This window comes from Scyliorhinus canicula, chromosome 26 (assembly GCF_902713615.1).
Source record: "Scyliorhinus canicula chromosome 26, sScyCan1.1, whole genome shotgun sequence".
NCBI classification, from domain to species: domain Eukaryota; kingdom Metazoa; phylum Chordata; class Chondrichthyes; order Carcharhiniformes; family Scyliorhinidae; genus Scyliorhinus; species Scyliorhinus canicula.
Window position 1 is genome coordinate 24,822,995 of NC_052171.1, and position 20,920 is coordinate 24,843,914.

The window sequence follows — 20,920 nt, forward strand, 5'->3', positions numbered from 1 at the left end:
GCATGTAGGTAATAAGATAGGCAAATAGAATTTTGGCCTTTATAGCTAAAGGAATAGAATATAAATGTAAGGGAGTGTTGCTGCAACTGTACCAGGTGAGACCTCACCTGGAGTATTGTGAAGTTTTAGTCCCGTTACTTGAGGAACAAAGAACAAAGAAAATTACAGCACAGGAACAGGCCCTTCGGCCCTCTCAGCCTGCGCCGATCCAGATCCTTCATCTAAACCTGTATCCTATTTTCCAAGGTCTACTTCACTCTGTTCCCGCCCATTCATATACCTGTCTAGATGCCTCTTAAATGATGCTATCGTGCCCGCCTCTACCACCTCCGCTGGTAAAGCGTTCCAGGCACCCACCACCCTCTGCGTAAAAAACTTTCCACGCACATCTCCCTTAATCTTTCCCCCCTCACCTTGAAATCGTGACCCCTTGTAACTGACACTCCCACTCTTGGAAAAAGCTTGTTGCTATCCACCCTGTCCATACCTCTCATAATTTTGTAGACCTCAATCAGGTCCCCCCTTTACCTCCGTCTTTCCAATGAAAACAATCCTAATCTACTCAACCTTTCTTCATAGCTAGCACCTTCCATACCAGGCAACATCCTGGTGAACCTCCTCTGCACCCTCTCCAAAGCATCCACATCCTTCTGGTAATGTGGCGACCAGAACTGCACGCAGTATTCCAAATGTGGCCGAACCAAAGTCCTATACAACTGTAACATGACCTGTCGACTCTTGTACTCAATATCCCGTCCGATGAAGGCAAGCATGCTGTATGCCTTCTTCACCACTCTTATCAACCTGCGTTGCCACCTTCAGGGTACAATGAACCTGAACTCCCAGAGCTCTCTGTACATCAATTTTCCCTAGGACCCTTCCATTGACCTTATAGTCCGCTCTTGAATTTGATCTTCCAAAATGCATCACCTCACATTTGCCTGGATTGAACTCCATCTGCCATTTTCTGCCCAACTCTCCAATCTATCTATATTTTGTTGTATTCTCTGACAGTCCTCCTTGCTATCTGCAACTCCACCAATCTTAGTATCATCTGCAAACTTGCTAATCAGACCACCTATACCTTCCTCCAGGTCATTTATATAGATCACAAACAACAGTGGTCCGAGCACGGATCCCTGTGGAACACCACTAGTCACCCGTCTCCATTTTGAGACACTCCCTTCCACCACTACTCTCTGTCTACTGTTACCCAGCCAGTTCTTTATCCATCTAGCTAGTACACCCTGAAATCGATACGACTTCACTTTTTCAATCAACCTGCCATGGGAAACCTTATCAAACGCCTTATTAAAGTCCATGTATACGACATCTACAGCCCTTCCCTCATCAATTAACTTTGTCACTTCCTCAAAGAAGTCTATTAGGTTTGTAAGACATGACCGTCCCTGCACAAAACCAGCCTGTCACTGATAAGGAGGGATGTAATTGTACTGGAGGCGTTCAGAGGATGTTCACAAGATTGATTCCAGAGATGAGGGGTTTGTCTTGTGAAGAGAGATTGAGCAGTTTAGGCCGACACTCTCTAAAGTTTAGAAGAATGAGAGGAGATATAATTGAGGCATATAAGATGATAAAGAGGATTGACAAAGTAGACATTGCTCCTCTTGTGGAGCAATCCAGAATGAGATCATAGTTTTAGGATAAGGGACAGCTGATTTAAAACATGAGAAATTACTTTTCAAAGGATCGTGAATCTGTGGAATATACTACCCCAGAATGCAGTGGATACTGGGAAATTGTGTAAATTTAAGGAGGCGATAGTCAGATTTTTAATTACCAAAGGGTTGAAGGGTTATGGAGAAGGGGTATTAAAGTGGAGTTGAGGCCAGCCATGATCGCATTGAATGGCGGAGTGGGTTCGAGGGGCTGAATTGCCAAATCCTGGTTCTTATGATTCGTGTTAAGGGCATCCATGCTGTCGGAGCAAAAACAGATAGGTGTTGAGGTACAGCTGAGCCATGATCTGATACAATGGTGGAAGACTGAAGGGCCTTCATCTATGTGATATTGGGGTTGTCAGATGAGGTGGCCTCTCCTGTTGTACAAGTTGTAACACATCTACCACCTTTGTTGATATTTCTCCAACTCTGATCAATTTTCTAGCTGATCTGCTCAGCTTTGTTGTATAATGACACCTATGTGAGGCTGTGCATAGAAGTTTAGAGGGCCCACGCAGAGCAGCTGAAGTTTATGGGTAACATTGTCTTTGACCTCGATTTTTCTTTCTCTCTGCAGTGCAGTGACTCTCCGCTGTCGGTTCTGAGCTCCCAGGGCACCACCACAGTCAAACAGACAAATGCACCGGGGGAAATTAGCAAAAGTCAATCCCCTGAGGAACTACCTTCTGCAGAAAATGTTCCGACTCCCCAGTCTTCATCTCCAGTTGCAGGTGAGGCCACATTCACAGTTGGTAGATATTGGTATCAAGATTAGGTTAGCAATTTGTATTATCATTCCACAATAACTTGGTTTTAAATTGTGTTGGAGATTGCCGCTCGTGTTCATACACACTAGTACAGTAGTCCCCCTTTATAACGCGGGTGTTGGGGTCCAAGACAGCCACCCGCGTTGTATCCGAGCCGCGGATATCCATGATGGGGGTTTTAAATTTATATTAAAATCTATGCGAGCGCTTTCCATTGTGAGTCTACGGGGGGGCGGGGTGAGAGGTCAGACCCCCGTAGACTCACAATGGGAAGCGCTAGCATAGATTTTTAAATAAATTTAAAACCCCCATCGTGGATCCAATTAAAATTTCAGCGGCCGGCTCACTTTGATCCGGAGAAGGAAGCTGCTCTCACTGAAATCAGCCGGCCGCTGAAATTGACACTGCCGGCTGCTGTCTCCCTCCAATCCAGCAGTGTCAATTTCTTTTTTTTCCCTCCGGCTTGCCCCCTCTCCCCCCACATCCTCCAACTAGACCCCTCTCCCCCCACATCCTCCGGCTCGCCCCCTCCCCACACCTTCCGGCTCGCCCCCTCTCCCCCACATCCTCCAACTAGACCCCCCCCCCCCAACACCCTCCGGCTCGCCCCCTCTCCCTCCCAACACCCTCCGGCTCGCCCCCTCTCCCCCCACATCCTCCAACTAGACCCCTCTCCCCCCAACACCCTCCGGCTCGCCCCCCTCTCCCTCCCAACACCCTCCGGCTCGCCCCCTCTCCCTCCCAACACCCTCCGGCTCGCCCCCTCTCCCCCCACACCCTCCGGCTCGCCCCCTGTCCCCCCACGCCCTCCGGCTCGCCCCCTCCCCACACCCTCCGGCTAGCCCCCCCCCCCCCCTCTCCTCCCCCGTCCCCCAACACCCGCAGGGCCCCCTCTCTCCCCCAACACCCGCAGGGCCCTCCTCTCTCCCCCAACACCCGCAGGTCCACCCTCTCTCCCCCACACCCCCAGGGGGGTCTCCCCCACACCCACAGGGGGGTCTCCCCCACACCCGCTCCCCCCAACACCCGCAGGGCCCCCCTCCCGCAACACCCACAGGGCCCCCCTCTCTCCCCCACACCCCCAGGGGGGTCTCCCCCACACCCACAGGGGGGTCTCCCCCACACCCGCCCCCCTCCTCTCCCCCACACCCGCCCCCCTCCTCTCCCCCCCCCCAACACCCGCCCCCCTCCTCTCCCCGCCCCCCCCCCCCAACACCCGCCCCCTCCTCTCCCCCCCCAACCTCTCTCTTCCCCCCCCCCCCCAACACCCGCAGGCCCCCCCTCTCCCCCAACACCCGCAGGGCCCTCCTCTCTCCCCCAACACCCGCAGGTCCACCCTCTCTCCAACACCCGCAGGTCCACCCTCTCTCCCCCACACCCGCCCCCTCCTCTCCCCCCCCCAACACCCCCCCCCCTCCTCTCCCCCCCTCCTCCCCCCCCCAACACCCGCCCCCCCTCCTCTTCCCCCCCCCCCAACACCCACCCCCCTCCTCTCCCCCCCCAACACCCGCCCCCCTCCTCTCTCCCCCCCCCCCCCCACCCCCCCCCCCCCCCCTCTTCCCCCCCCCAACACCCGCCCCCCCTCGGCAGTGTCAATTTCAGCGGCCGGCTGATTGTTTCAGTGAGAGAGCAGCTTCCCTCTCCGGATCAAAGTGAGCCGGCCGCTGAAATTGACACTGCCGGCTGCTCTCCCTCCAATCCAACTTTTAAGTTTTAATGTTTCTGATTGGAGGGAGAGAGCAGTCGGCAGTGTCAATTTCAGCGGCCGGCTCACTTTGATCCAGAGAGGGAAGCTGCTCTCACTGAAATAATCAGCCGGCCGCTGAAATTGACACAACTGACAGTTGGGGTCCATAAGCCCCCCCGCGGTATATCGCGAACCGTGGTATTGCGGAGCGCGGTATAACGGGGGACTACTGTACAATGGTTTTTCTGCAGGAAGCCTAGTAAAATTTTACAAGTACTCCGAGATTGAATAAGCTGGGACTCTTGTCAAGAAAGGAGGTGTCGGTGATGGGAGTATTGGAGAAAATATTTCCACCAGTGGGTGGGTCCTATCCTAGAGGTCTTTATTTTAAAAGGTTAATGACCAATAAATCCTACGAAGAATTCAAAATCGTTTTACCGATAGCAGTGAGAATGTGTAACTTGCACCAACCTGAAGTGGCTGAGGTGAAGAGAATAGAAGGATATGAGAAACCTTGTAGAGCATAAACACCAGCATGGACATGTTGAGTTTCGGACCTATTTTCAATGAGTCCATAGCCAATGTAGTTCTAACAGGGTAGCTGCTTCGGTGATCAGTTATTCCTCACTGTTTATTGAATGTAATAGGTTCGGGGTCCTATAAACCCCGAGCACCAGTTGGTGCAAAATGAATGACAGCCTGATAATCTCCCTCTCTTTCCTCCCCCCCACCCCAGTACAATAACGGTGTCGAAGGAGAGATAGAGGATGATATGTTATTCATTGTTGTCCTGGATAACAGTGAAGTTCCCATAAACAGCACACATTGTGTTCCAAGAAATACCTTGGATCTGGCCAATGGTGAAGTTTCAGAACTTGAGAGCAGTGCATTTACTTCCCATTGTTTCTGAGTGGATGGGGAAATGGTGGTGCAAACAGCAGTAATACTGAGGTGTTAAGCATTCAGATTTTTCAACGGTTGAAATAATGAAGTGTCTCTGAATATGAAAAACTCATGGAGCTATATTGAAGTGAAGGTTTGATTGCTGTTCGCTAGCTTTTTCATTCTTTTGCAGTTACTACAAGTCCAACAAAAACACTTTACGTCATGTCTGATGCAAAGATGTCTGCCCTCACAAAGTCTGTCGTCAGTCTGCTTGAAGCCTCGCCCTCTAGCACAGCTGGCTCCATTATGACTCCAACCATCACCAGCTCGACCTGCACTGTGATGCTTTCCAAAGTAGGACCTGTTCTACAGAGCTCTTCAAAGACAGTGATACTCACCTCCACTAAGAGTGAAGGACAACCTTCTGTAGCAGGGGAAAGATTTGGCCTTACTTCATCCACTTCCAAAACGCCAGGCACAAGGCCCATCAGTAGCGAGACCCTAGGAAAAGTGCATTCTGTGATGGACCAAGGCAGCACCATCATCCATAGCACAGAGATTCCCCACCCCACAGGCTCACCATCACCTAATGTACAGCAAGAACCTGTGACCTAAAGCAACTCAACCTTCCTTTGTTCAATCCAAATGGCTAATGAATCTCCTCTATGAGGGGATTCATTACTTAACTTGAGGCACTGTGAAATTTGTGCAGTGCCATTTTGGTGTGGTTATTTACTTATGTTATGACTTGTGTCAATGTCTTGCTTTTGAAGTGTTTGTTCAACTTTTGTTTCTTTGCTCTGCACCTCTCCTGAAGTCATATGAAGGTGCCACCTATTTCAACACTTCTCTCCATCCAGAAAATTGTGGAGAATGGAAAGGCAGATAGGATCTATGTCAATGCTAGGTCCCATCTCCTTCCCCTCTGGGGAAATCAGACCCCTAAGCTACAGAGAGACTTTTGGAAAATTCTGAATTAAATAAAGGCCAGGAAACAACACTGTAGATGTAAACATTCATTTTTAATATTTTTACTTCTTTAAGAATACAGTGGCAAACAGCCTGTGGAGTGTTACATGTTGGGTCCCGAACCACAAATATTAAGCAAGATCCATTGAATGCAGCTGAGTAAATGGAGTGTATCCAGTACTGTCTTCAATGATGGTGGGGTACAAGCTGGTAGTGAGCCCCGCACGAGGGACAGCGCTGGGCATCTCCCTCATGAAGCCAGAACCAAATGACTGCAGTATTGTCTTCTTCACCTACAAAGCAAAGTTCCCTGTTAATAGCGAGTTCTTTTGTCAGCAGATAGAGGCTACTTATAGCAAACTACTGCTCCTGCCACAGGAGGATTGTGATCGGTCAGATCTCCTTCCCATAAAACAGAGCAATTTGCAGATAAATGGTTTTTCTCCCTTGCCTTTGGTTTTAAATCAGCATTTGTACACTGACCGAGGCAGGTGAAAGCAGACATTAAGTTGAAGAAAATACAGCATAGACAGTGAATGTCATACTTACAAATGCAGCCTACAAGCCTCTTGTTGGTGACAGATGGTACAATGTGAGGATCGTCTTTGGTCCCAGCATATTCCTTCGGCTTCATCATATTGAAAGGATCCTACAGGAAACAACATCAGGTCCAAGTGAATGAAGTGTGCTGTCAGAGCAGCCTCATTCTCGGTCACACACAAGCTCCTGACAGAAGAGGAACAGCAACGTAGTCGTGTCCCTAAAAGGTCTAGCTACAATCAAACAACCGATCTTCATTGTGCTAAGGCCGAGGAACCTGCTAAACAGGGTGGCACAGTGGCAAGCACCACTGCCTCACAGCGCAAGTCCCTGGTTTGATTCTGACCTCAGGCGACAGTATGGAGTTTACACAATCTTCTGTTGCCTGTCTGGCTTTCCTCCCACAGTCCAAAGATGTGCGGGTTAGGTGGATTGGCCACGCTAAATTGGCCACACTTCTTGAGTGTTTCCCACCCTACCTCCTCCTCTAACCAACCCCCCCACCCCACGGTGGTTGGGAAGTGGGAGCAGGGGCCTGTCGTGAAGGTGAGTGAGTGCCTTTAAATTTGCTTAACTCAGCGGGAGCAGGGTTTGAGGTAATATCAGGTAAGCTCTTCCTTTCTTTTTCTTGTTTTTTAAAAAAATCTAGAGGTGGTGTCAGGGAAGGCAGTACAATGCTCCTCCTGCAGAATGTTTGAGGTGAGGGACGCCGTCAGTGTCCCTGCTGATTTCATCTGTGGGAAGTGCACCCAACTCCAGCTCCTCAAAAACCGTGTTAGGGACCTGGAGCTTGAGCTGGATGAACTTCGGATCATTCGGGAGGCAGAGGGGGTCATAGATAGGAGCTTCAGGGAAGTAGTTACACCAAAGACTGGAGATAGATGGGTAACTGTAAGAGGGACTGGGAAGAAGCAGTCAGTGCAGGGACCCCCTGCGGTCGTTCCCCTGAGTAACAAGTATACCGTTTTGGATACTTGTGGGGGGGGGACTTACCAGGGGTAAGCCATGGGGTACGGGCCTCTGGCACGGAGTCTGTCCCTGTTGCTCAGAAGGGAAGGGGGGAAAGGAGTAGAACATTAGTAATTGGGGACTCAATAGTCAGGGGCACAGATAGGAGATTTTGTGGGAGCGAGAGAGACTCACGTTTGGTATGTTGCCTCCCAGGTGCAAGGGTACGTGATGTCTCGGATCGTGTTTTCCGGGTCCTTAAGGGGGAGGGGGAGCAGCCCCAAGTCGTAGTCCACATTGGCACTAACGACATAGGTAGGAAAGGGGACAAGGATGTCAGGCAGGCCTTTAGGGAGCTAGGATGGAAGCTCAGAGCGAGAACAAACAGAGTTGTTATCTCTGGGTTGTTGCCCGTGCCATGTGATAGTGAGATGAGGAATAGGGAGAGAGAGCAATTAAACACGTGGCTACAGGGATGGTGCAGGCGGGAGGGATTCAGATTTCTGGATAACTGGGGCTCTTTCTGGGAAAGGTGGGACCTCTATAGACAGGATGGTCTACATCTGAACCTGAGGGGCACCAATATCCTGGGGGGGAGATTTGTTAGTGCTCTTTGGGGGGGGGGTTTAAACTAATTCAGCAGGGGCATGGGAACCTGGATTGTAGTTTTGGGGTACGGGAGATTGAGAGTATAGAGGTCAGGAGCACAGATTTGACTTCGCAGGAGGGTGCCAGTGTTCAGGTAGGTGGTTTGAAGTGTGTCTACTTCAATGCCAGGAGTATACAAAATAAGGTAGGGGAACTGGCAGCATGGGTTGGTACCTGGGACTTCGACGTTGTGGCCATTTCAGAGACATGGATAGAGCAGGGACAGGAATGGTTGTTGCAGGTTCCGGGGTTTAGGTGTTTTAGTAAGCTCAGAGAAGGGGGCAAAAGAGGGGGAGGTGTGGCGTTGCTAGTCAAGGACAGTATTACGGTGGCAGAAAGGATGCTAGATGGGGACTCTTCTTCTGAGGTAGTATGGGCTGAGGTTAGAAACAGGAAAGGAGAGGTCACCCTGTTGGGAGTTTTCTATAGGCCACCTAATAGTTCTAGGGATGTAGAGGAAAGGATGGCGAAGATGATTCTGGAAAAGAGCGAAAGTAACAGGGTAGTTGTTATGGGAGACTTTAACTTTCCAAATATTGACTGGAAAAGATATAGTTCAAGTACATGAGATGGGTCGTTCTTTGTACAATGTGTGCAGGAGGGTTTCCTGACACAATATGTTGACAGGCCAACAAGAGGTGAGGCCACATTGGATTTGGTTTTGGGTAATGAACCAGGCCAGGTGTTAGATCTGGAGGTAGGTGAGCACTTTGGAAACAGTGACCACAATTCGGTGACCTTTACGTTAGTGATGGAAAGGGATAAGTATACCCCGCAGGGCAAGAGTTATAGCTGGGGGAAGGGCAATTATGATGCCATTAGACATGACTTAGGATGTGTTGGTTGGAGAAGTAGGCTGCAAGGGTTGGGCACACTGGGTATGTGGAGCTTGTTCAAGGAACAGCTATTGCATGTTCTTGATAAGTACGTACCAGTCAGGCAGGGAGGAAGCGGTCGAGCGAGGGAACCGTGGTTTACCAAAGAAGTGGAATCTCTTGTTAAGAGGAAGAAGGAGGCCTATGTGAAGATGAGGCATGAAGTTTCAGTTGGGGCGCTTGATAGTTACAAGGAAGCGAGGAAGGATCTAAAGAGAGAGCTGAGACGAGCAAGGAGGGGACATGAGAAGTCTTTGGCAGGTAGGATCAAGGAAAACCCAAAAGCTTTCTATAGGTATGTCAGGAATAAAAGAATGACGAGGGTAAGAGTAGGGCCAGTCAAGGACAGTGGTGGGAAGTTGTGTGTGGAGGCTGAGGAGATAAGCGAGATACTAAATGAATACTTTTCGTCAGTATTCACTCAAGAAAAAGATAATATTGTGGAGGAGAGTGCTGAGACCCAGGCTATTAGAATAGATGGCATTGAGGTGCGTAGGGAAGAAGTGTTGGCAATTCTGGACAAGGTGAAAATAGATAAGTCCCTGGGGCCGGATGGGATTTATCCTAGGATTCTCTGGGAAGCCAGGGAAGAGATTGCTGAGCCTTTGGCTTTGATTTTTAGGTCATCATTGGCTACAGGAATAGTGCCAGAGGACTGGAGGATAGCAAATGTGGTCCCTTTGTTCAAGAAGGGGAGTAGAGATAACCCCGGTAACTATAGGCCGGTGAGCCTAACGTCTGTGGTGGGTAAGGTCTTGGAGAGGATTATAAAAGATACGATTTATAATCATCTAGATAGGAATAATATGATTAGGGACAGTCAGCATGGTTTTGTGAAGGGTAGGTCATGCCTCACAAACCTTATCGAGTTCTTTGAGAAGGTGACTGAACAGGTAGACGAGGGTAGAGCAGTTGATGAGGTGTATATGGATTTCAGTAAAGCGTTTGATAAGGTTCCCCACGGTCGGCTATTGCAGAAAATACGGAGGCTGGGGATTGAGGGTGATTTAGAGATGTGGATCAGAAATTGGCTAGTTGAAAGAAGACAGAGTGGTAGTTGATGGGAAATGTTCAGAATGGAGTTCAGTTACGAGTGGCGTACCACAAGGATCTGTTCTGGGGCCGTCGCTGTTTGTCATTTTTATAAATGACCTAGAGGAGGGCGCAGAAGGATGGGTGAGTAAATTTGCAGACGACACTAAAGTCGGTGGAGTTGTAGACAGTGCGGAAGGATGTTGCAGGTTACAGAGGGACATAGAGGGACAAAGCTGCAGAGCTGGGCTGAGAGGTGGCAAATGGAGTTTAATGTGGAGAAGTGTGAGGTGATTCACTTTGGAAAGAATAACAGGAATGCGGAATATTTGGCTAATGGTAAAATTCTTGGTAGTGTGGATGAGCAGAGGGATCTCGGTGTCCATGTACATAGATCCCTGAAAGTTGAAAGTTGCCACCCAGGTTGATAGGGTTGTGAAGAAGGCCGATGGTGTGTTGGCCTTTATTGGTAGAGGGATTGAGTTCCGGAGCCATGAGGTCATGTTGCAGTTGTACAAAACTCTAGTACGGCCACATTTGGAGTATTGCGTACAGTTCTGGTTGCCTCATTATAGGAAGGACGTGGAAGCTTTGGAACGGGTGCCAGGATATTGACTGGTATGGAGGGAAAATCTTATGAGGAAAGGCTGATGGACTTGAGGTTGTTTTCGTTAGAGAGAAGAAGGTTAAGAGGTGATTTAATAGAGGCATACAAAATGATCAGAGGGTTAGATAGGGTGGACAGCGAGAGCTTTCTCCCGCGGATGGAGGTGGCTAGCACGAGGGGATATAGCCTTAAATTGAGGGGTAATAGATATAGGACAGAGGTCAGAGGTGGTTTTTTTACGCAAAGAGTGGTGAGGCCGTGGAATGCCCTACCTGCAACAGTAGTGAACTCGCCAACATTGAGGGCATTTAAAAATTTATTGGATAAGCATATGGATGATAAGGGCATAGTGTAGGTTAGATGGCCTTTAGTTTTTTTCCATGTCGGTGCAACATCGAGGGCCGAAGGGCCTGTACTGCGCTGTATCGTTCTATGTTCTATGTAAATTGCCCGTGAAATGTTTAACGGTTAGTTGGGGACACAGGGATGAAGTGGGGGAAATGGGCCTATGTAGGGTTGGTGCAGACTTGATGGGCTGAATGGACTCCTTCTGCACTAGAGGGGGAATCAAAGGGCAGAGCACCGATAGCTCCATCTTCAGTAATACACATTTAACCAGCCCTGAAACACCCCCTGACCATTCAAGATTACCAGTCTCTTCACTGGAAACTGGTAAAGTTTCTGATATACCTTCCCAGTTTTCATTGCCTGCATGATCATCTTTTCCATCCCAGTTGCTTGCTCTTCATCAGTCGGAATACCTGCCATTGAAAGGGGAAAAGCATATTGATTAGACATGCAGGCAGGGTGAACAAATGGGGTTTCTGTTGGTCTTTGGCTGCCCACACTGCGACATTCAGTTCTTGTTTGCCCACATTCATTTTCAATTTATTTCTCACCTAACAGTGGACATTGAAGCAAGCTAAGAGCAGGGTCTCAAATTTTCCTCATCATCTGCCAGCTTCATGGAAGTGACAGGTGGTGTGTTTAGCTTCTGGGCACAAGGGAGCTTCTTTTTTGATGGGTACAGCATGGAGGGAGCTTTACTCCCTTTACTTTGTAATCTGAGCGGTACACACACTGCGAGTGTTTGCTGGGGCAGCTGGAGGAAGAAAGTTACTCCTTTGGATTGCAGTAACTGATTTTTTTTTACATGAAAATGGTCGGGCCATGACAAAGGATGAATGAATGCCACAACTGACAATGCAGTTCAATTCTATGCATTCAGGGAGTCACTCAGAAAAATAGCATTACATGGAATTGTCTGAGCGAATCACTGCCAATTTCCCATTCCTTTTATTCCTCTGGCCTGTACCTCTGCACTGGATCTTGGGAACATTCCTCAGAGCCAAAAATCTCAATTTTGATGCTTTCTTCCACACACACCAAAAGGAGTCTGGGAAACACAAGCCAAGCTCAATCATAGAACATAGAACAGTACAGAACAGGCCCTTCAGCCCTCAATGTTGTGCTGAGCCATGATCACCCTACTCAAACCCACATATCCACCCTATACCCGTAACCCAACAACCCCCCCTTAACCATACTTTTATTAGGACACTACGGGCAATTTAGCATGGCCAATCCACCTAACCCGCACATCTTTGGACTGTGGGAGGAAACCCACGCACACAGGGGGAGGACGTGCAGACTCCACACAGACAGTTACCCAGCTGGGAATCGAACCTGGGACCCTGGAGCTGTGAAGCATTTATGCTAACCACCATGCTACCCTGCTGCCCATCCCATCAGATATGGCCCAATTCCTCCTCCACCTATCCCCACTGCCTCACAATCAGGCAGAAACCACATATCAGCTGGAGAACCGAACACACCACACTGTTCTCCAACACAACTGCATGCTGCGATCGGCCCATTCATGTTAGAAAATGTGGAAAACAAGTGATCTATATAGTCTGTAGCCAGCAGTGCTGTTAATGAAGCAAAGATCAGCTGCCCATACCATGCCCTTGATTCCACTGACCTCACCCAAACAGCTCTGGAAAAGGTCCGTTCTTGCAATGTCTGATTAACAGATCACTAATTGATAGACCCAGCGTCTTGTCAATTGATTGGGAGGAAGTTGGCTGGACTTCTGGTGGTGCCCATGGAGTGAGCGGTCGCATATTTGATAGCTCCCGCTCAAGGCGGTGTTGTCTGGTCTTTTCCCTGACCGAAGGGCGAAATATGTGATGGCAAGAGTGCCTGTGGAAGGTTTTACTCCTCTGGTGTAGCTGTTGGATGGATCCACGAAGTAGGAGTGGGGCAAGAAGAAAAAAGTCATTGTGGTGCGCCACAGGATAAGATGGCAGAGAGCACATGTGAGGAAATCAGCAAAAGGGGATGGCACTGAAGCATTGTGGGAAGTCAGGTTGTCATTGGGGGGGGGGGGGGGGGGGGGGGGGGGAAGAGAATGGGTGATCACAGGAACCACAGACTGAGGGCAAAAAGAACTGGAATTCTCATGCAGTGAACAGAGCAGCTCCTAATAAATGCAAAGTTCTGTTAGCAGAGGGAGGCCGCCCTGGAAGACCTGGCCATGGCGGTGGGACTGATTAAGTCAGGGATCGGGAGAGTGGAGTCCCAGGGCTAGGCGATTCAGAAGGTGGAGGAGACAGTGGGGGAGCACGAGGAACAGTTGGCTTCATTGGTGGTCGAGGTGGGGGTGATGCGGGAGACTCAAAAGAGGATGAGGTAGAAGGTGGCGGATCTGGAGAATCGCTCCAGAAGACAAAACCTGAACATAGAACAGCACAGAACAGGCCCTTCGGCCCTCTATGTTGTGCCGAGCTTTGTCCGAAACCAAGATCAAGCTATCCCACTCCCTGTCATTGTGGTGTGCTCCATGTGCCTATCCAATAACCGCTTGAAAGTTCCTAAAGTGTCCGACTCCACTATCACAGCAGGCAGTCCATTCCACACCCTAACCACTGAGTAAAGAACCTACCTCGGACATTCCTCCTATATCTCCCACCCTGAACCTTATAGTTATGCCCCCTTGTAACAGCTACATCCACCCGAGGAAATAGTCTCTGAATGTCTTTGGGATGTGGGGGCGAAACCCACGCGAACACGAGGAGAATGTGCAAACTCCACACGGACAGTGACCCAGAGCCGTGATCGAACCTTGCTAACCACTGCGCCACCCCGCTGCACTCTGCTTGCTTTTAAAGGTTTCCCAATCCTCTGGCTTCTCAGTAATCCTTGCTGTATTGTATGCTTTTTCTTTTGCGCTGTCCTTGACTTCCCTCGTCAGCCATGCCCTTAGCATGTTTCCTCCTCCTTGGGATGAATTTCTGCTGTGCCTCCTGGGTAACCTGCTTAAAGAAACTGGTCTGAACTGGTTTACTAACTGCCTTAATTTTATTTCCCTAGCTGGACCCACTTTGGAGCCTTCTTGAAAATGTGAAGGACTTATGGACTTTCAACTTTTTACCAGCAATTTGTAATAAAGTAAAATTGCCCGCAATTTATGTTCAATTTAAAATCCCGATGAGCACACATAGACTTTCCCACAGTGGCTTCTGACAGGCGCCACTAGCAGTAATCCGAGATCATTTTCCACCGTCTCTATCTCTAGCCCTGGCCACCAGGGCACACTGGAAGCGCCTCTTCGTTCACAAAACAAATGGTACACTGGACTTCGAGGCCTTTCTTCTCTGTACAGCTAAGCACTGCTTCACTTGGTGATGTTACTCATGTTCCACAGGCTTTAACATGGCGGGGGTGAAGAATCAGTGGAATGTTAACAGCAGGGGCTACTACTCCAGCACTATTGAAAAGAAAATGGCACTGATAAATTATTGTGCTGTGCACGGGACAATGATAAAGAAATGCAAACATAACTGGTGGACCTGCCCCGGCATCATTTCTTAGATCAGAGTTTCTACATGGAAGGCAGTTTATATTTAAGTCATTGCCTTTAAAAAGCCAGAGAATTACTCTTCATAACCTTAAATTCAGTAAACTCAATCTTACATAGTCGGAGAAAGCTTATTGCTGTTCCTCGTGTCCCATATGTTGTATATTACACATTAGACATAAATAAAAACTGGCCCATGTTGGTATTTGCGCTCTACATTAGCCCCTTCCCATCTCACTTCATCTAATGCAATCAACACAAATATGCAGCCAGATTATAGAAAAATGTAGGAGCAATAGGGTGGTTGTGATGGGAGATTTTAACTTCCCCAACATTGAATGGGATTTGTGTAGTGTTGGAGGTGTAGATGGAGCAGAGTTTGTAAGGAGCATCCAGGAGAGTTTTTTAGAGCAGTATGTAAATAGTCCATGTCGGGAAGGGGCCATACTGGACCTGGTATTGGGGAATGATCCCGGCCAGGTGGTTGATGTTTCAGTCGGTGATTACTTTGGGAATAGCGATCACAATTCCGTAAGTTTTAGAATACTCATGGACAAGGACAAGAGGGGTCCGAAAAGAAGAGTACTAAATTGGGGAAAGGCAGAGTATAACACAATTCGGCAGGAGCTAGGGAATGTGGATTGGAAGCAGCTGTTTAAGGGTAAATCCACATTTGAAATGTGGAAGTCTTTTAAGGAAAAATTGATTAGAGTGCAGGGCAGATATGTTCCTGTGAAAATGAAAGATAGAAATGGCAAGATTAGGGAACCATGGATGACGGGTGAAATTGTGAGATGAAAAAGGAAGCATACATAGGATCGAGGCAACTCAAAACTGATGAAGCTTTGGAGGAATATCGGGAAAGTAGGACGAATCTCAAACGCGCAATAAAGAGGGCTAAAAGGGGTCATGAAATATCTTTGGTTAACAGGGTTACGGAAAATCCGAAAGCATTTTATTCATATGTAAGGAGCAAGAGGGTAACTAGAGAACGGATTGGCCCACTTAAAGACAAAAGAGGGAATTTATGCGTGGACTCAAAGGAAATGGGTGAGATTCTTAATGAGTACTTTGCATCGGTATTCATAAAGGAGAGGGACAAGACGGATGTTGAGGCTAGGGTTGGATGTTTAAATACTCTCGGTCAAGTTGTCATACGGAAGGGGGAAGTTTTGGGTATTCTGAAAGACATTAAGGTGGACAAGTCCCCAGGACCGGATGGGATCTATCCCAGGTTACTGAGGGAAGCGAGGGTCGAAATAGCTGGGGCCTTAACAGATATCTTTGCAGCATCCTTGAGCACAGGTGAGGTCCCGGAGGACTGGAGAATTGCTAATGTTGTCCCTTTGTTTAAGAAGGGTAGCAGGGATAATCCAGGGAATTATAGACCCGTGAGCTTGACGTCAGTGGTAGGTAAACTGTTGGAGAAGATACTGAGGGATAGGATCTATTCACATCTGGAAGAAAATAGACTTATCAGTGATAGGCAGCATGGTTTTGTGCAAGGAAGGTCATGTCTTACAAACCTAATAGAATTCTTTGAGGAAGTGACAAAGTTAATTGATGAGGGAAGGGCTGTAGATGTCGTATACATGGACTTTAGTAAGGCGTTTGATAAGGTTTCCCATGGCAGGTTGATGGAAAAAGTGAAGTCGTATGGGGTTCAGGGTGTACTAGCTAGATGGATAAAGAACTGGCTGGGCAACAGGAGACAGAGAGTAGTGGTGGAAGAGAGTGTCTCAAAATGGAGAAGGGTGACTAGTGGTGTTCCACAGGGATCCGTGCTCGGACCATTGATGTTTGTGATCTACATAAATGACCTGGAGGAAGGTATAGGTGGTCTGATTAGCAAGTTTGCAGATGACACTATGATTGGTGGAGTTGCAGATAGCGAGGAGGACTGTCAGAGAATACAACAAAATATAGATAGATTGGAGAGTTGGGCAGAGAAATGGCAGATGGAGTTCAATCCAGGCAAATGCGAGGTGATGCATTTTTGGAAGATCAAATTCAAGAGCGGACTATATGGTCAATGGAAGGGTCTTGGGGAAAATTGATGTGCAGAGAGATCTGGGAGTTCAGGTCCATTGTACCCTGAAGGTGGCAACGCAGGTTGATAGAGTGGTCAAGAAGGCATACAGCATGCTTGCCTTCATCGGACGGGGTATTGAGTACAAGAGTTGGCAGGTCATGTTACCGTTGTATAGGACTTTGGTTCGGCCACATTTGGAATACTGCGTGCAGTTCTGGTCGCCACATTACCAGAAGGATGTGGATGCCTTGGAGAGGGTGCAGAGGAGGTTCGATCCCGGTTCTGGGTCACTGTGTGGAGTTTTCACATTCTCCCTGTGTTTGCGTGGGTTTCACCCCTACAACCCAAAGATGTGCCTGGTAGGTAGTGTAGCCACCTGGGAAGGCCACGTCCCGATTTCAAAATGGACATTCGCAAAGAGTACAGGGAAAAATGGACAGCACTAGAAAAAGAAGCAGATACAAGGTTTTCTGTGGATTGGAACTTGCAGAGCCCAGACAGAACTGAAACTACAAGCATAGTAATGAGCTATCTCCGGGGACAAAAGAGAAACATTTAAACAATCGGTACCAGGGCAGACTCCCCGGCGCCAGTGGAGACTAAAACAAAGGCAGGCCAGCGGTTACCTAGGGCCCGCCCAGCGATCGGGGAACAACCCTATTATTGGAGAGAATCGATACAAACGATTGGGACATGGTCCAATTAATTGGGGCCAAGTCCAGGGTCCACCCAGAAGGGCGCAAAACCCTTTGGACTATAAAGCAGAGTCCCCAAGGTCAGAACGGCCTCTCGGAAGAACTCTTGAACTTCACCTTGGCATTTGGCTCTCAGCGACGAGAGGCCCGCCAAGCACCAGTCAAGTAAGTCTAAGGTCAACGCATGCTACATGATAGGCGTTCCTAGCTACTATTCTATACCAGTTCGAAGCCAGCAGTATCAGAACCGGACAACGGCCATTGTTCCTCTGACTAAGTGGGCACCAGAAGCTAAGTATAGGCCTTTAGTAGTAGTTGTAGTCCAGTAAGTAGAGTTTGTGCATGAGTAATAATTGACTGTGTGTATAATAAATATGCATTGATTTCAAACTTACTAACTGTTGTATCAAGTCATTGATCAGTATTCGGTTTTGAACCTTGTGGTGGTATCAGAAAGATACCTGGCGACTCTTGAGCAAAGGTAATTAAAACAGCAAATTAAGGAAAGCAGAACGAGCAACAGTAGATTGGCCATGCCAAATTGCCCCTTAATTGGAAAAAATGAATTGGGTACTTCAAATTTTTATTTTAAAAAAATGTCCATTGAAACATTATAGTACTGCTGGTAGGTAGCACAGTCCAAATCACAATAACTTGATATGTTTAAAAAAAAAAGGTCAGCTAGAACTGTGCACCAATTATCTTTCATTTGTGCTGTTTCCAAATTATCCTGGCAGTGGAAAATGCATCTCCTTATTGACTCAATTTGTGCTTTAATGTCTCTATCTATTCTCCCCAAGGAGAATCAATAATGTCACGTTCTCCAAGGCTCTATACACGGTGGCACAGTGGTTGGAACTGCTGCCTCACAGCGCCAGGGACTCAGGTTCAATTCCAGTCTCGGGTCACTGCCGGTGTGGAGTTTGTACATTCTCCTATTGTCTGCGTGGGTTTCCTCCCACAGTCCAAAGATGTACGGTGGATTGGCCATGGTCAATAGTGTCCAGGGATGCAGATTAGGGCAGTGTTCTTCAAACTCGGTAGGTGGGTCGCGGGCGGAGCCGTTGTCTGCAGCGCTCCCGATCATAACGGTGGCTGCAAGTGGCCTTTAAAATGGGCGCGAACATGTTAAAAAAAAAAATCGGCACATGATCATTGGCGCGCATGCGCAGTGAGGCCGCTATTTGTTTTGGTGGGGCTCTCAGTGTGAAGGTGGGGGGTCTCGGGGGGGAGGGTCTCTCCCTCCCCGGTGGAAGTGCATTGTTTCCGGGGTTTGTTTGAAGCGGTGACGGGGTTTGGAGCGGGGAAGCTGCCTGAGGGCGGGGCCGGGGCTCCGGCTGCAGTTTGTGGTGAGCGAAGCCTTGGTGCTGTTGGGTTTGTCCCGGGCCGCGCTGCCGAGTGACAGGCAGCCCCGCAGCTCCCGCACCCCAAACACACCAGCCTTTTGGCGGGGCTGCTCCCACTCTGCCGGGATCAGCCACCCGGCCAGGGTGGAATTAAGGACCCCCCCCCCCCCCCCACACTCCCATCCTGCCCTCTTCCCCCATCCCCAATGTGCCCTCTCCCTGTGTGTGCCACCCACCCCCCCGGTGTGCCGTTTCTGGTGCCCGGCTCCCTCCCTCTCTCTGACTCCGGCCCCTCCCGCGCCGCTATTTATTTTAAAAACGGTCGCAGCATTTTGTTTTACAAGTCTGGGGGGGGGGGGGGGGGGGGTGGTTTATTCATTAAATTTTTATTTTTCATTTATTTTACTCATTTTTTACAAGCTCCGGAGTTTTTAAAATTCATTTTATTTATATTTATTTCATTTTTACAAGTTGATGGGGGGTGGGGTGGGGGGTGGTTCTGACAGGAAAAAATGCAGAACTTTGGACAGATGGACACCGTAAGCATTCACCTTCATCCAACAGGTTCCATTGGATGAGCGTGTACGAGGGCCAAAGGGACCCAAAACCTTTTCCTCCATTTTTATCGTAAGAAGTCTTACAACACCAGGTCACCTGAAGAAGGAGCCGTGCTCCGAAAGCTCGTGTTTGAAACAAACCTGTTGGACTTTAACCTGGTGTTGTAAGACTTCTTACTGTGCTCACCCCAGTCCAACGCCGGCATCTCCACATCATGGCTTCCATTTTTATCAGCAGCAAACAAGGTAAGAAAAAATGGTGGGTCCCGAAGGTTTGCTGGTTGGTAAAAATGGGTCCCCAGAAAAAAGGTTGAAGAACATTGGATTAGGTTATGCGGTGAGGGAGGGGTGGTTGGGTGAGTGGATATGGATAGAGTTCGAAGTGCAGACAGATGGGCTGAATGGCCTACTGCACTGCAGGAATTCTATGGCTGAAGATAAGCATCCCGGTACAATTATAAAAACTCCCGCCCCCCTCCCCTCGTCCACTCCCGCTCTCTCCCCCCCCCCCTCCTCTCCCGCTCTCCCCCCCGTCCTCTCCCGCTCTCCCCCCCCTCCACTCCGCTCTCCCCCCCTCCACTCCCCCCCCCCCTCCTCTCCCGCTCTCCCCCCCTCCTCTCCCGCCTCCCCCCCCTCCACTCCCGCTCTCCCCCCCCTCCACTCCCCCTCTCCCCCCCTCCCACTCCCGCTCTCCCCCCCCTCCTCTCCCGCTCTCCCCCCCGTCCTCTCCCGCTCTCCCCCCCGTCCTCTCCCGCTCTCCCCCCCTCCCTCCCTCTCCCCCCCCTCCACTCCCGCTCTCCCCCCCCTCCACCTCTCCCCCCCCCATCCACTCCCCCTCTCCCCCCCCCATCCACTCCCCCTCTCCCCCCCCCATCCACTCCCCCTCTCTCCCCCCCCATCCACTCCCGCTCCCTCCCCCCCATCCACTCCCGCTCCCTCCCCCCCATCCCCCCCATCCACTCCCTCCCCCCCATCCAATCCCGCTCCCTCCCCCCCATCCACTCCCGCTCCCCCCCCCATCCACTCCCGCACCTCCCCCCCCCATCCACTCCCGCACCCCCCCCCCCCATCCACTCCCGCACCTCCCCCCCCCATCCACTCCCGCACCCTCCCCCCCATCCACTCCCGCACCCTCCCCCCCATCCACTCCCGCACCCTCCCCATATCCACTCCCGCACCCCCCCATCCACTCCCGCACCCTCCCCCCCATATCCACTCCCGCACCCTCCCCCCCATATCCACTCCCGCACCCTCCCCCCCATATCCACTCCCGCACCCCCCCCCCCATATCCCCTCCCGCCCCCTCCCCCCCATATCCACTCCCGCACCCTCCCCCCCATATCCACTCCCGCACCCTCCCCCCCATATCCACTCCCGCTCCCGCTCCCAGCCCCACCCGGGGAAGTGAAGGCTCCGCGTTTCCGGCCTGTGACCTCGAGTTGTAGCCGGGGCCTCAGATTCGGCCTAAGGCCCGTCTCGCGCTCCCACCTCACTTACCGCCAGACGCCAGCGCCCTGCAAGAGACGCGGCCTATCTGTGAAACTGGAGCCGGACTTCGAGTAGCCGCCAAACCGCAGCCGGTTCGCACAGCCCGGCCGCCGACCACCATCACTGCTCGTGCCGCCATCTTGAGTTCTCCAATCAGGCTCCGCCCTCACCACCGCGTCATGCCAGAGGCTCCGTCATCGCGTCATGCCAGAAGCCCCGCCTCCTCCCAACGTCACCTGCTCCAGCACCGCTCCCGTCCTGCGCCCAGCCTCTTCCACGCGTCACGCCAGTGGACCCGCC

At 50.1% G+C, this 20,920-nt stretch overlaps 2 protein-coding genes across 4 annotated transcripts in view; one reads left to right on the forward strand and one right to left on the reverse strand.

Annotated features, from left to right (window-relative positions):
- The window catches only part of kansl3 (KAT8 regulatory NSL complex subunit 3), a 96,087-nt gene extending 90,068 nt beyond the window's left edge, over positions 1 to 6,019 (forward strand). For all 3 annotated transcript variants that reach the window (XM_038785141.1, XM_038785142.1, XM_038785143.1), the window contains 2 exons: positions 2,260 to 2,413; positions 5,212 to 6,019. In XM_038785141.1, the coding sequence (XP_038641069.1) occupies positions 2,260 to 2,413; positions 5,212 to 5,636 (579 nt within the window). In that variant the 3' untranslated portion in view covers positions 5,637 to 6,019. The remainder of the gene's footprint in view (positions 1 to 2,259; positions 2,414 to 5,211) is intronic.
- Positions 6,020 to 6,022: 3 nt separating this feature from the next.
- On the reverse strand, positions 6,023 to 20,848 carry LOC119957299 (cytochrome c oxidase subunit 5B, mitochondrial-like). The gene is made up of 4 exons (XM_038785144.1): positions 20,630 to 20,848; positions 11,331 to 11,401; positions 6,540 to 6,639; positions 6,023 to 6,283 (listed from the first exon to the last, which is right to left on the reverse strand). Exons 1-4 carry the CDS (start codon positions 20,757 to 20,759, stop codon positions 6,177 to 6,179), a joined length of 408 nt encoding a protein of 135 aa, XP_038641072.1. The 5' UTR covers positions 20,760 to 20,848; the 3' UTR covers positions 6,023 to 6,176.
- Positions 20,849 to 20,920: the final 72 nt, after the last annotated feature.

Excerpts from the sequence above, each read along its gene's own strand:
- LOC119957299 (XM_038785144.1), bottom strand. The coding sequence starts at position 20,759 with ATGGCGGCACGAGCAGTGATGGTGGTCGGCGGCCGGGCTGTGCGAACC. Across the intron at positions 11,402-20,629 it reads CAGGGCGCTGGCGTCTGGCG|GTATTCCGACTGATGAAGAG; the intron begins GTAAGTGAGGTG and ends TTTCAATGGCAG. Across the intron at positions 6,640-11,330 it reads AGGCAATGAAAACTGGGAAG|GATCCTTTCAATATGATGAA; the intron begins GTATATCAGAAA and ends TGTTTCCTGTAG.